Genomic DNA, 16,783 nt, shown 5'->3' with positions numbered 1-16,783 from the left:
ATTTCAACTGTAAGAGTATTGTATGTTGAGCATCGTATAACGTCCAAGTAGACTAAAACACCATCCAAATGTTACGTTGAGCAAATATTGTTGCATTTGTTACGTTAATGATCATTATTAGAAATGAGAGATCTTTCATCCCAAGACACCTAGGATGATGGTCCTGTCCACTTGGGCTCTGAGTATTCAAGGTTTAGAATACATATTGCGCAATGGCTAATTTACTATGTTCCGAGGCACGCCATACATTAACTTCCTTCCATTTCGCAACAACATAACTGACCTCCTACTAAGCTCCTAAGCTCTCAAGAAGAGTCAAAGGTAGGGTTGGCAACGCGCTTGCGACGCTCCTAGTGTTTAAGGCAATAAGCTACGTTTATCGCTTTCCATCAGGTGAAGCGTACACTTGTTTGTACCCTAGTTGTATACAAAATGTTTATGTATGTGTTTACATCCGTCAATTAATGTAATGTATGTGTTGTAAAGCGTGGGCACAATATTAATTGTTTAGTGTTTATTTCCAACATCTCGCTATTCATTATCTCTCTGAGATATTTAATTCTCTTCAATGTCTATTGTTTTGTTTGTAGGAATGCCGACGATACTCACGACCGCGACCTTTGCATTTTTTCTCAAAGTATAGAACCTTCAAATTGTTAACCTCCTACATAGCTAGTGTTTGTGATGTGTGAAGAACTTTAAATCCGAAATTTAAATCGTAAGCCATACTTCAAACTACACAATAGACTTGAATATAATAGCCTCAAACGAAAAGTATTTTGGTCTTCCTCTTAAGGCGATGAGAAAGCAGGTTACCTATTTTAATGATTTATATATTTTCCAAAACAATTTATATCATTACACACAAATAAAACATAGCAATTTGTGTGAAGATCCGGTTTGTAAAAAAAGTTAAATGTAAGCATTGTTTTCAATTGGCTAGCCTCGTGACTTCGGTGGTTTCATTTGCTTAAATATTTTCATCATTTTGGTGTATGGTTCATTTCAATTGACACACTTCGTACATCTTCTACTTTCAATTTTATTTTACACAGAAATTATGAGAGATTTAAGGAAGTTATTACTGCATTAGTTTTTTACCTTATGTCGTTACTAACACTATGATTTATTTATAAAAAGAGATATTTACCACGTTTGTTCATATTGTTGTACCGATATTTACAAATTAAACTGTAACTCAGTTTGACGTGTTCAGTGAACGTAAAATCGTTTGGTCTAAAATATTTTTTTTATGTATTTAATGATTTATTCGGCACTGTTGCGAATTATTTCTAATATTTACTAATAATTAAGATAAAGTATGCATAATCGTTTGTTTCACAATATATTAAGTTAGTGAAGTAAGTAGTTTATACTCAATGTGCGGAAATTTTGAATAAATTTGAATAATCAACGAAATGGCGACAGCTTTGTCCGAAGTGAAGTTGTTTCGAGTGGAATGCAAATGCACAAACTTCAGAACCGTTCGAGTGCAGTATAGAGACGTCGAGGGTCGGGAACCCTCAACTTTGAGAATGTTGAGGTGAGTCGAGCTGTGTGCGCAGCAATGTGTGTAAAATATATTCATGTGTGTTTGTCATTATCTAATACTGTTTATACGATACGTGTGTTCACTTCTTCAATTTAATATCAAGCTTGAGTTTTGAAAGTAATTTTGATTATTCATATGTTACTCAGGTTAAGTATCTAAGTCTCATCCATCATAAAGGCTAATAGAAATAAATACAGTATAACAGAGTACTCACCGGGCCCCTCGCCGTCGTAGTGGAAGTCGTGCAGGTAGATCGTGCGCGAGTCGACCGCGAACACGGCGCCGCGCACGCCGTGGTGCAGCTGCGACAGCTGGCCCACCTCGCGGCCCAGGTAGCGCGCCTGGCCCGCGCCTGGAACAATACACCATACATGACTCACATACATCGTACACAATCGTAGGTCACAGACCAAGAGTTCACTGAGGCAGGGCACCGCAGGCTGTATCCTGCTCAAAATCTGGAGCAAACCGACTGGAGATGACCTCGACCTTACAGAAGATCACAGCTAAATAACATTGCTCCCAAGTAGTATTACGTTCCTGTGGTGAGTGAGGTGACCACGGTCTGGCCATTTGCAATGCTTCTGGTGTTTAATTCGTCTATAAGCTAAAGTAATCGCTTGTATTATATTTTAAAAAATTAAAATTTTTAAAAATTAAAAGTTTAATTAAAAAAGTCTATTAAAACTACAAAATACAAATGCTAAGCCTATCTGTACTGTAAGGATTGATTGATATGTCCCTAGGATTAATAATTTAACATTTGAAGTAAAATTTAAAATTTCAAGTATAAAGTGCTAGATCAAGCTGGCATCGCTATATTGTCAAATACTAAAGTTAAAAAATCGTATGATATACTCGTAAATATATTTTCAACATTTTATTTATAGCTACAGTACAATCACATAAATTAGCCATAGATAAGACATTAAGTATAATTTCGCTACGTATTTATTGTAGACCGATGATTGACGTAAAATTGTCGGTGTAGGCCGAACTTGAGTAGGCCTATGTCCAGTAGTGGACAGCGATAGGCTGAAGTGACTGACTGACTGACTGACATATTAATAGTTGAATAGTGCACTAAATACTGTTCAAGTTCAATGTATAATATTCTTGTTGTTTGCATAAATACTACTAATACGAGTATTTATCGTTAAAAACCGTGTGGCGTTGTTTGATGAAATATATTTTTATTTATTATTTGATAAAATATATTTATATTTATTATTTGATGAACATTATTAAATGAACAGACTCTCTTAAGTCAGTTACAAATAATTTCCTTGAACTAATACTAAATACTGTGTCTTCTGTATTATACTATTCTTTGGGTAAGTCAAATACCAATTTTCCCATAACGTCCATTTCCTCGTGTTTCTCAACCGAAACCCTCCGCGGAGAAACTATTCAGAAACTTATTTCGATCTAGTTCATTAGAGTCCCGAGGGAGGCTCCGTTAGAAAAGAACAAATATCAAATAACGCTGATAAAAATGGTCTCAGGGCGAGTCGTGTAGAAAAAACGAAATTGAATCAGCGAGCGACTTGCTACGTTTCTTCTTACTTTGTTTCAACATCGGAAAGTTTTTACCTCAGGCGACGAGCGACTTCTTATAGCGCTTAATTTACTCATTTAATTATGGCGACTGTTCTTTTATACTTTGATTCGTTTTTACTTGTTCGATTATTTTATTGTCACCGGAGTGGGAACGTTTTGCTAAAAAAGTACTTATACTTCAAGTACTTACACTATATAACATATAACACTATGTGTGGCTTAGAGCGGTCTCAATTGTTTCACACTAACAAAAACTCAAGCATTCACACAAAATGTTAACAAAACCTTAATTATCTAAGTCAGTGGGTCCCGTTCCTTGACCCTCGCTCGTCATCACAGCCTCATAAGCGACGGACCTACAAAAACACGATCTGACGCGAGAGAGAGTGTCGTCCTTGCGACTTTCTCTTCCTCGGTGAACGATCTCGACCACTTATTTATTTTTGCATTCGCATAACACTTAGATGGAGCGTACGATAAAATTCATCGCTACATCACAAAACCGACAGAGCATGTAGCCAGCGGCTTACTTGCGTAATCGTACTTATTATACCCCAGAATATTCATGTACAAATATATGTTTACAGTTTTGAGTGTTATGTTTTAGAACATTTTATACCGTCTTCTGTAAAGCACTTTAACCAATTAATCATGATGGTATGTAATACAAACACCTATACTAATCTACTAGTACTCAAATCAATCACTAATAATACGAAGCCTCTACAAATGTTTATTGACTGTTCCATTTTTTAGTATCGGTTATGAAATCTATGGACGGCACGATGATACATAAACTTGCATTAAAATTTGTCAAAAGTATGAAAAACGTTTATCTGCTACGGTCTGTGTCGCCCGCGTCTCAACACACGCTTGTCCTTACATCGCGAACAGGAACCAGTTTCCTGTGCGACCGCTGATATCTGTTTATACAGTTAAGTGGCTAATCATGTCCCGGCGCCTGCGTCTTGTTGTTCATAATATTTGTGATCGCTAATTTTTTGTCGTGTTTTCACAACTGGTTCATTAAATATTTATATTGGTTTTAGGATCGTTCACACATCATTGATTATTGCGAGCTTGGAATTGTAATTATTTTAATTTTATGTAAATCAAAAACATTGTGAGTTGCAAAAACGAACGAGCTTAGACTCAATGATATAATAAAAATAATATTTATTTGTTACTTCATTGAATAATAATATTCAAATTTTGAAACTAAAAAAAAATCACAATTAAGTAAGGTAACGCCAAACAGACAGAATGTGATGATATGTGTTCAAGATCTCAGCCTTATAAACGCTTATAAAGCTCAGACACTTACTTGCTTAATATTTGAGTATTTGTTCGAGCTAGGCTATGGAATGTTTATTCTTTAAGAGCTTCATTGAAATATAAAATTTTTGTGCGAGAACTGATAAAAATGAGAGAACATTTGTGCAAATGTCTACTACGTATTTTGTTTACTTTTTTTTATAGGCTACAGGCCAAATTTCGTTTGCCTATAACAAAAGATTACTCTCGACAATGTCGAATGAGCCAGTCAATCAGCCATATTAGGACAATTAATTATATAACCGTTAAAATGTCTTTTTAGCATTTATCAATAGATCTCAAATAGGGTCGCATTTCTGCGGAGTATGACAAGATCTGGAGCAAGGTGATCAGAGGACATTTGAGAGGCGACGAGCCGCGCCTCGCTCAGCGGCACACTCGCCTCACCTCACGCTGTATGGACGCGAACAATACATTTGTCGATTCGATCGTAGAGCGGTTGTTTACGCGAGACACTCCACTCCTTCATAATAGTATGCCGCCGACCCTGACTAGTAATGCCATATGATAAGGGATAACACCATAGTTGTAGTGTCATGCCTTGTCTGAAAATTACTATGCAAAACTTTTTTGCTCTTAACATTTTTTAATATCATATCAAAAATCGACCGTTCCAGCGGGGATCGAACCTGCATCTCCTCTGATCGTGTCGGCGCTCTAGCCAATTAAGCTATGGAACGATGTACTCGCTAGATCGAAATTTTTGATATGATGATTTTATATTCGGTCTAAGCGATTTTTTGGTGTTCTTCTAAATCTTAAAAATATTGTTATAATTTTAACATACAACAAAACAACATTCAGAGAATTCAATATAAGTGATAATAACCGTCAAACGCAGATGATGACCCACTGTGTAGCATAGATCTCCTGCACGGACCCCAAACGAAAAAGTTAGTATGACTCTTTAGGTCAAGTCCCCATAGTTCTAATTAATATGTCTACCTTTAAATGTATCCGCTGTGCAATGCAGCGCTTGCAAATTTAAAAGTGTTCCCTTGAGATTGACGATCTTCAATGACTATCGATTTTTCGAACTATACGCCCTAATGTATGAATAGTAGTATTGTATAGAATCATAAACCGCTTTTCTTCAAACCGACACTTGACTATTAACATTCATTTCTGTTCTTCTTGTGACAAATTTATTTTAAAAAAATTTAAGTGAATGGCAAATAAATGACATTTGCACAACTCCTAATATATTGAAAAACTAGCTGAACCTGCGACTTCGTCCGCGTGGAATTAAAAAATATTGTTCAGTTCGCACAGTCACAAAATAAATAAATATCTAAAATAAAAGTAGCCTAAGTTACGCCTTATTACATCAGCCATCTGCCAGTAAAGTCCCGTCAAAATCAGTCGAGCCGTTTCAGAGATAGCCCGGAACAAACAGACAGACAGACAAAAGTCATATAAAATGTTATTTTGGTATATGTACCGTGTATGCATTTAGTAAAAAGCGATTATTTTAATATTACAAACAGACACGCTAATTTTATTTATTTGTATAGATATTCAAAACTAAAATTTCGTCACGAAGCAGATGGAGGTGATTCATTACTCAAAAGCGAGTTGTCATACAAGCTCGCCGCCCCGCTCCGCTCGCTGTGATGGATACCATTCATCACGACACGTAACTGTACGTCTAACGCATAACGTCGATCTGTCCGTGAAAGTGTTCTCAAGAAAGTGACACGGCCTTAAGTGGCTCTTGACAAAATTCGTGTGATGAAACGGTTATAGGCAATAACACGTATGGGGGAGAGTCGACAGTTGCGTGTGAGGAGAGCGTTTGTGAATGTCGTTGTAATGTGCGAATGTATCAAATTGTTTGTATTTTCGTCAAGGATTCGCTAAAGTGGACTCATATAAACAGACTGTGTTGCCATATGTACTCGTATTACTAAGCTTTATTTAGCAAAGAATAAATAATAATAATAATAAATAATAAAAAAAAGCATATTATAGCCTTCGTCGGTATTTTCAATTCGAACCAGTAGTTCCTGAGATTAGCGCACTTACACAAACAAACTCTTCGACTTTATAAAATGAGTATAGATTTAAGTTATTTAATTGATACATCAGCGCAGTGTTGGCAGTTAGTGAGGCTTCTGATAGCGGTTGCTAGCTTAACACTCACTCAAGATATCTTTGCGTGTGCTATGTGAGCTTTCATCCCTGACACAGGATTTCACACTGAAAACCTTGAATTTCAATCCTTTATATTTACAACGCAGTGTTTTGTTGTAGACTAGACTTAGTGTTGACGTGAAGTTTGACTGTATTTAACAAATTTACAAAGACAAAATTTTCACAGACGTAAACTTATTTAGAAGTTAGAAGTATGTTCACGTTTTAGTGCCCCGATACTTTCATAAGCCCCGAGCAAGTTCGAGGCCGCCGCGCTCGCCGGAGTAAAAACTATTATTAAGAGACTTAGTTTGAAGCCCCGGCAGCCAGTACATGTGTTGCTACTTAGTTTCCAACGCTGGAACATTATCGTCATTAAAGCCTCTGAATGTCACTCGTTACATAAATTTAAATACTTTCACTTAACATTATAATCTATAACAATATTTTAAAGCTGAAAAGTTTGTTTGTTTCTTTAAACGCGCTATATCAGGAACAACAGGTTTTAATTGAAAAATAATACTTATAATAATACTTTATTTTTCTAAATAAAAAGGTTTACATTTTTAATTAAATATAGTTACAAAGCAATATCACAGTAATTATATTTAGAATGCCTCTGCTGCCATACTAGGAGAACCTGTATCGCATGCAGCGTCAATCCCCCAGAAAATGGCAAGGAGTATAGCTACTTGAACAACACAAGATATATAGGTGATTATACAAATGATATAATATTATGTACTTTTTTAGAATGTATCACTATTATAATCTTTTCTTTTACCAATTTACATAATCTATTACAGAAACTGAAATTGAAAAAATATATTTTAGGAAGGTTATAGGTTATTTTTCCCTCAAATTAACGCGTGTGAAGCCGCGGCGCTCAGTTAGTATATAATCACTCACATAACACTCCTGTTTGAATATTTTTAACGTAGCGGAGCGAGAGTGAGTTGTCGGCCTCACTTGTTATTATAGACATCTGATAGCGATCGTTACTTATGGTCAGAAAATTTTCTGCCACATCGCAATGAAGCAGTGTCTCGAATTCAGCTGTTAGAAAAGCTCAGCAGTAGAAGCTTTACATACTGCTTAAGTTCAGTACACGCCGTTATAACAAATTTACACCATTACGACACTTTAACAATACACAAAATCAACAAGACACCCTTTGTCATATCACCTACTTGTCACTATACTATACTTGTGGACTCGTCGAAGTCTGTAGGTACAGATATCGCATCAAAGAAAAAAGTAAAAAAATCCATTCCCAGCGCACACGCGCTCACAGTGTACAGAAACAATACGTTCATCAAAAACCAATTTGTGAAATCCAATCAGCAATTCTCAATCACCACGATTTCAAAAACTGGCAATATTAAATACTCCACAATTCAAATATAGTCCCTGTCGTCTATGACATAAAGTACATAATCATATTTCTATTGTGTATGTGAATATATTTTCATGTTATGCATTTGTTCTAAGAGCGTCAGACTTATGTGTATATGAATTGCAAAGGACAATCAAATATAGACTCTGTTATTAAGTTAGAAGGTATAATATCATCCGGTTTCTACTTAATCCACGCATTGAGAATGCAAAGGTCGAAAGGTACATCGCTGAATACGTGCTAACGAACCCAAATGTATGGCAGAACAGACGAGCACGCTTCTGTGAAATTCCGTTAAAAATGTTAATGCTACTTTTGCGTTCATTTCACACCTGATCCTGAACATTATCTCGCTCGCTGACCTACAATTACCATTATTCTCTATAATTCCTCAAATATATTCAAACTCAACCACTATTATTTTTACACCCTATAATAACATTACAATTACTTTTAAATGCGTTTCGTTTTATTTTTTATTTTTTTTAATCAAAAAATCATTTATTTATTTATGCAAAATATTTTTAATTTAATTTAATTTATTTATTTCCGTATTTACACAACATATTCAAGTAACAAATAACAAAAAAGGAACAATTAGTTTCTAGGTGTAATTTGATCTCTACTTCTCCTAGCTAATATATATTATACATATACAAAAAAAAAAAAATACGGTACTTTATCGTTAACGAAATTCGATATAGTTTTAAATAAATAATAAAATATATCACAATTCAGTTTCCGTTCACCAAACGACGTAACTTACTCTACGGGTAATCCCTGCATATTATCAACATAATATTTTACTGTATAATATTATTTCAATAGTTATCAAAAAGCATCGTATCAAATGATATCGTAGTAGTGTGAACGTCGCCTTTTTCTCGACGCCTCCACTCCTAATACTACAGAGTTTTACATTGATACAATAAACACCTGCAAATAGTTTAAATGCACTTTTATCAAATAAATTACTTAGTAAAATCATCAGATGCGTGACTCTACATATTTCTGTTGTTCAAATATTTATATTGGAAGCAGTAATCGTTTCACATTCGCAATGGGCTCGGACCACGCGAGCGCAAGCCACGCGCCAGTCTCAATCTGTTGCTGGTTTATTGATAGATTTAGCCTTTTACATCCCACAGCTGGGCATAGGCCTCTTTCTACATGTAGGAAAAGCTTAATGGAGACTACGGGATGGAGAATATATTCACTAATATGAGTAATGATCGCTATCAGATATTTATGATAACAAACGGGATCGGCTTAACGTGCTCTCCGAGGCACAGTCACAAGTCTGAGTTAACAGTATTAAATATTCAAAATTACGTTTACGCACTAACGTTGTAATTGGATTTTAATTACTGTTCGAGCTTTGCCTCTTACTGTTGCCAAATTATTGTAATTTCGAATATTTCGATACAAAATGTTTGAATGTAAATATGAAGATTCTTAAAACTGTTTAAAAATATAATTACAATGAAATAAACTTTTTATTGAAGAATATTAAATGTTGGTTCATTCTTTTTAGTGTCATGGCCTTAAATTTGGGTTAACGTGTTTAAAAGTTGTGAGTAGAGATGGCCGAGTTGCTAAAATTCACGAATCGATATCAGATATGGTTTTTACTCTAGACCACATATTTAAATATTGTACTACTACAAAGAAACTGCAAATGCATAAATTTAAATTATTTTACACAGTAAGAGGAACAAAAAAATAGTATGAATAGAATATAACGAGGACAACTTACTCCAATCCTGCTCTTTTATAGAATAATAGGTATTCGCCCAGCAGTGAGTCACAAGCTAAATAGAATATAGTACCTTACAAACAATTTTAAATGTTGACAACGAAAAGTTATCTAATCAAAAACGACCGCAACAGGAACAAGAACCGACCGGATTGTAGATAAGTGTCTTAATTAATGTATTTCTAAAACTGCGGTACATTGCTTATTATTCCTTGGCACTTTCAAACGTGTGCGAAACAAAGCGCTCCCCGCGGAGCCGCTCGTGTGAGGAGAGAGCATCGCTGTGGAAAGTCAGAGCACGAGGTGAATGCTTATGATGTAAGACAAATTATCACCTGTCGATACATGTAATGCGCGAGTACCTTCACCTGTACGCACCTGTTCTCTTAATTTTGTCGGTATAGTCTTTCTGATCTTAGGCTGGAACATACTCGGTAAGGTAGGTTTTAAAAATAAAATAAAAGTAACGAACGAGCATCTGCAGGTAAAACATTTATGAAAAGCGAGGATCAAACTATACTGTATCATACGATGGCTCAGTAATTTTTTTTTGTGGTCTCACAAGGGAACCCCTTTAAGGGTGATATCCAGGACGCCCGGGTAGGCAGTCCTAGACGTATGTTGGCTTCCGGACTTGGGGGTGCCACTTTATTTGGAGGGTCCCAGATCTGCAAGCAACAGGATCCCTCCAGCGACAGGCTGGCCTCGGCAAAAAGGCGATGGCTCAGTACTATATACACATGTGTATAACACACCAATACATATTACAACCAAATTCAGGGCAGTAATCAAACCCATTAATCTGAAGCAGGTCGCTTTACTGACTGCGTCAACGGAACAGTCAAAGTAACAACTGTTCACTGATAAATATGAACTTGAACAAAAATGTTTTACTTAAATCTACATGAAGGAAAGACCCATAAAAAACTTTGTTCGTACCCTCTCGTCAGTTTTGCGACACGCTCGTCGTAACTTCAAATAAATCCTTTTTTACTTCGGTGAGTTATGACAGACGTCTCGTTCTTGTTATGAAATAACCAAAACCAACGAATAAATATCTTTTGTTACTCAAACTAAAATTCGTCATTAACCTTTGAAAACAGTTTCTTAAGAGAAGATTATGTTACAAAGTCAAGTAATATCTTTACATAACTTTAAAGATTATCGGATCTCTCTGTTTTATGGCAAGGTAATGTAAATGTCAGCTAGGGTTGTTCATAAACGTAATGTGAGTTTTGTTTACTATATTTATAAATTAATACTTCCTATTAAAAGTGTTTACGGAAGTTAAGTTGGCGAAAACATTGGCGGTACCCTTTCATTGAATCGCAGTTCCGAATATGTTTAAAAAGTAAGTAATGCTACTTGTTACCACAGGAAGCTAAATGGACTGAAGTCTTTTAGAAAATAAAAAAATATCATTCAATAACTACTAATAAATGTAATGTTTGTGGAAAAAGAATGAAACACTAACCAAATGAACTGATTTCTTTGTGTTTGCGTGTTTATAGGGTTGTGTGTTTTATAGGGTCCATAATGATTTAAGGATTATATTTTTAACAGACTTTTAAAAAGGAGATTTCTCAATTCAACCGCACATATTTTTTTATGTTTGCTCGAAGATAACGTCGTCGTTTTTGAACCGATTTCGATCATTCCCTTTTTTTTATGTTGGAAAGGATATATCTCAAGGATAGTGCCACCATAAGGAAACTAGGATCTAATGATATCATTCCAGACAAATCAAGGGAAACCTTCGAAAATTATAGTGGCGACTAGTAAGTTTGATAAAAAATTTTTAGCTACCCGTATTGCTAGTCAACTTGGTTTTTTTTTTCGTTTGCTATCAAACACAATTATTATCACCTTAAATGTACATTGCGAAATGAAAGAGATTATTGAATATAATTGAATATAATAAACTCAACGTGACATTTAACGTAAACAATGTACCTTTCATAAAATAACAAATGTTTAATAGAAAACATCTTTGTTTACTGTTTACGAACGTTTTTTTTTCTAGGAAAACATTATTGTTTACTGTTCTCGAGTTAAGTTTATAACGTAATAAATATTTTGAAAATATTAAACAATTTATTTATAGCTTTACCTTTTTCACATCGATGAGAGAGGATACTTTTAATGTGGGTTTATTTAATATAATTGGCATGCATATCAACAAATTTTATATAAAAGATAGTGACTGTCAACAAGATCTGAAAAGTCTAACCGTTTTATAGATTTTTTTTTCTCTGATCATCGGTAATCGCTCCGATCTATTGTCAGCGCCTGTGACGATCTGTGACGATGTTAAATAATCTCGAATGTGACATCGTGCGGTACTTTCTCGCGCTCACTTTCTACGGATTCCTGTCTCATTACTGCACTTGCGCTCTTACGACGATCACTAGTGTGTGTGCGTGCGTACGACTGTGCACATATGTGCATATGTCACGTGTACTCTAGCGAGTGACGTGACTCAGCGAGTTGTGTAATTATTGTGTGGTTGATTTTTAAATTTTGACGACAAAAACTTAATGCTAATTATTTTGCTACCACTATATTCAACCATTTAAAATAGAAATCGGAATTATAACGAGTGTATTGAATATCAGTACTGGCTGCGCTTAGCGAGCGCGTTGATGTTTTTATTTCTGTAAGAAAGACTTCAACGCGCTGCACACGCATAAAGCTCTTCACGAGTTTCTTTGTAGCTGCACTTGTAAACTAATGTAATTGATTCGTTTGTTGAACGAGTGTGAATTATTGTTATCATTGAAAGTTTAAAAATAGAATAACTATTATAATATTTTAAGAATTATATTTTGATTTTATAAATTGAATTTCAAATAATTATTAATACCCGAGTAGTTTCTGAACGAAGGTGTCAGAATTTTAGTGCATGTGTATTATTTTGTGCTTAAATCAATGATACGTTTTATCAAAATATTATTATGATTGATGTTTCAAACAATATGTTAAGGTTAAATATTTTAATTATAAATCAAAGTAATGACAACACAGATCTCAGTTCGGACGTGAAGTCGCTGAGCAGGTGTCGTCGAAATGTTTGTTATATCTTTTATTATGTGTAGTTGCTAGTTTAAGTACGACATGATCTAAGTATAGAGATACTTTATTTTTCAACAATAATAAACAATTATTTAACTTCATTATGTTTAAAAAATCTTTTACACAAATTAATTAAACGAAAATACTTTAGGATCAAAATGAACTGAAACAAATTTGAAGTTATTTCATTTGCGTCATTTGCTTTACGGGTAGTTGGTCCTGCGGCTACTCCAGCCCTGCTTAGTGTGTTCCGCCCGCAGTCGTCGCTAAGCTCCTAATATCAAAGTGGACTTGCTGAGCTTGTTACGAGCTCTGCGAGTCTTTGTAGATGTCGTATACACGTATTAGACGTACGGTACTTATTACTGTAGTGTAAGTTACAGTTTTAATATTTCTTTTATTTTGTTAGGCTATAAGGCCCGTAGGATGTATAATTAGAGATGAGATACAATGTAACTGAGGTAGGGCACAGCAGGAATTTCCTGCTCAAAATATAGAGTAGCCCGACCGGGGAAGTACCTTGACCTTACAGAAGATCACAGCTAAATAATACTGTTTTCAAGCAGCGTTGTGTTCTTGTTGGTGAGTAAGGTGACCAGAGCTCCTGGGGGGGGGGGGGGGATTGGGGATTGAGTCGGCAACGCGCTTGCGATGGTTCTGGTGTTGCAGGCGTCTATAGGCTGCGGTAATCTCTTACCATCAGGTGAGCCGTATGCTTGTTTGCCAACCTAGTGATATAAAAAAAAATGTTATATAGAAGTACATTGTTAATATATTTTTTACACAGCACGTGTACTGTCCTCCTGGTGGTGAGTGGTTACAGTAGCGTTGCCAACTCTATCGCTGCTAAAGATAACGCATCCCAAGAACACCTGACGGCCTCAATCACCACAGGAATGCAACACTATTTGAGTAAAGTAACTTGTGATTGTAATCTAAGTTATTTAATTAAATAAATAACTACGAAATTTCGTAACAATAATATTTATGAAAAAATAACTTTAAAAATGCATCGTTCTAGGAGGCTCGTCGGTGTTCCTCAGAGTAATCGTATAATGGTTATAAATAACTTAAGTAATAAGTGAGTGCGTTATAATCGATTGTAATACATGCAGTATGATCACGTTGGTTGCAGCTGTGAAGGATTCGTGTCAGCGAGGAGTTAACAAAGGAACAATAAAACAAATAGCTAAGATTTATACTTGCTGCCATGTTGTCATTGTTTTCAACTGTTTTTTCACATTAATTATATCAAAGTGTGTTCTAATAATTGTAATAATAGCTATTCTGCTGCATGTACAAATGTTACACAACACAACTAAAAGCAGAAAACATTTTGTTATATAATTGCGTTTGCTCACAAACGAAAAAAAAAACAACGAAAAAAAAACGACTTCGATTACATCGACAAGTAATACAACGTAGGTAGACGAAAATATAGTCAAGTAAATACGTGTCATCAAAGATTACTCAAAAAGTAGTAAATAGATCTGGATCAATTTTAAATGGGACCACAAGACTACTGCATGAAAACTAAGACTAACTGCTAAAATAATTGTGTTTGCTGGCAAACGAAAAAAAAACCGACTTCAATTACATCGACAAGTAATACAACGTAGATCGACGAAAAAATAGTCAAGTAACTACACGTATCAAAGATTACTCAAAAAGTGGTAGTATAAAATTTATATTTGACCACATGATAAACATCAACTTTCAATTAAATTAAAAATTATCAAAATCGGTACACCCAGTAAAAAGTTATTGCGGATTTTCGAGAGTTTCCCTCGATTTCCCTGAGATCCCATCATCAGATCCTGGTTTCCTTATCATGGTAACAAACTAGGGATACCCCTTTCCAACAAAAAAAGAATTATCAAAATCGGTACATCCAGTAGAAAATTATGCGGTATAATACAACTTACATCGACGAAAACAGCGTCAAGTAAAAACGCATTATTAGATATAACTCGAGAAGTTATTGTTAGATCTCAAATAAATTTAAATGGGACCAAATGATACGCACCACCTTTCGATTTAAAGAAAATTTGTCGAAATCGCTCCATCCAGTCAAAAGTTCTGAAGTAACATACATAATTAAAAAAAAATACAGTCGAATTGAGAACCTCCTCTTTTTTTGGAAGTCGGTTAAAAAATACGGTCGAATTGAGAACATCCTTCTTTTTTGAATTTGGTTAAAAACAATCATCTGCGACAAATAAAAAAGAATTCATATTTACACTCCTATTGGTCTTAGCGTGATGATATATAGCCTATAGCCTTACTAGATAAATGGGCTATCTAACACTAAAAGAATTTTCCAAATCGGACCAATAGTTCTTTAGATTAGTGCGTTCAAGCAAACAAACACTTCAGCTTTATAATATAATAGCTGACCCATGCCCACTTGATTTACATATACTATTATTTTTCAATAACAATAAAGTACAGCCTATACCACTCCTGAATAGTGTAGCTTTCTGTTAGTGAAACAATTTTCATTATCAGATCAGTATTTGCGAAGATTACCCCCTACAAACAAACAAAGTTAGAAACTTTACCTCTTTATAATATTAGTATAGAAATATAGATACAAAGGTCTTGTATTAAAACCACGTAACATCCAACTATAGTTGCTGTTTAAGTTTACGTGTGATAAAATTAATAAATAAGTTTACAGATACATCTCAATTGTTCACAAAATGAACTTTAAAAATGTTTCACCGTTAAACTTTTAATGCTAGTTAATGTTCCTTCATTGCGAATGAGCATATACTCGTAGGTACATGTAATGTGCACGAGTTGCGTTACCATTTCCCTCGTCACCTTGTTTAATAACGACGGCCCGATTTCTATCAAAAACACTATCTACTGAAACATCGCAGTAATAAATACGTGTGACAATATAAAATCATACGTAATTTGTAGTTTTACAGACACGTGGATCTGTGCGGGGTTTCGCAACACGCAGTTCCCAGCGCGTTGCGAAACTGCGACAATACGCGATTGTGCAACCGCGCTTACTATAATGCATGCATGACTGTTTTGTTGTGTCTGTTTGTTTGTACTGTGACTGCTTTTTATTTGGGAAAACTCGATTCGTTACACAATTAGAATAAATCACGTTTGAAACGGCGGCATCAAATTTCATTGAACCGTTTAGTTACTTGTGTGTTTTTCTATAGTAATTGTTGTTAACTATTTTATAAATTACGTAATTTTCTGTGAAGAATTTTCTTTTGCAGTTTAGAAGGATACATGTAAAAGTTATTAATGAAATATTATACTAACTGATAACAATTGGTAAAATTATTGCGATATACTAACGTTTGTCTTTTTTGTATCAGCAGTAGTCAGACTTACAAAACAGAGCATAATGATGAAACAAAACAGACAATAATGAGCATAATTTCGTATACAATAGACAACTACATAATACGTTATTCCATATACGGTTCATATACTTTCGTTAAGTATAACTACACACACACTCACAACGCCTGTAATGTACGCGTATAGGTATGTATGTGTTTGTAGTTGTAAGTCTAAATCCCGTGCAATTCCGCCCGAGCAGCCTCGTCGCATCTTTGAGAGTCCGAATACCGACCCGACTCCCGAATCTCGGCTCTTTGAGAGATTCCTCCCATACCTCTGCGGACTGCGACTGTGTGCTGCCGAGACTTTTCATTTGTGTCTCCCGAGCTCCGCGTTTGACGATCCCGCTCAAGATATTCGCAAATTAAACATAGGACGGCCGAAATATGCCAAAGTTTCTGTGTAAATGTATCTGAAACTAAGGTCCCTTAGTTATTTTACGTTTAAGTATTATTATTTTACATTTAACCTTACTTAAACATCAAGTTAGCGATTCAGTTCGAAACTTTGAATAACATTTCATTTATTAAATGTGATGGAAAACAATAATTAGATCATATGTAAGCTTATACAAACAGTTAGAGTTTCCGATATGTGTGGTTAA

The 16,783-nt window shown here is 35.0% G+C and overlaps 1 protein-coding gene across 1 annotated transcript in view; it reads right to left on the bottom strand.

Moving 5' to 3' along the window:
• LOC123664906 (protein Skeletor, isoforms D/E-like) overlaps window positions 1-16,783 on the bottom strand; it is a 120,374-nt gene that overhangs the window by 97,368 nt on the left and 6,223 nt on the right. Inside the window, exon 2 of the mRNA XM_045599276.1 lies at window positions 1,767-1,904. Within this exon, the coding sequence (XP_045455232.1) occupies window positions 1,767-1,904 (138 nt within the window). The remainder of the gene's footprint in view (window positions 1-1,766; window positions 1,905-16,783) is intronic.

Source organism: Melitaea cinxia, chromosome 23, assembly GCF_905220565.1.
Source record: "Melitaea cinxia chromosome 23, ilMelCinx1.1, whole genome shotgun sequence".
NCBI classification, from domain to species: domain Eukaryota; kingdom Metazoa; phylum Arthropoda; class Insecta; order Lepidoptera; family Nymphalidae; genus Melitaea; species Melitaea cinxia.
Note: the sequence above shows the minus strand (reverse complement) of the source record. Positions and strands in the feature narration are given on the sequence as shown.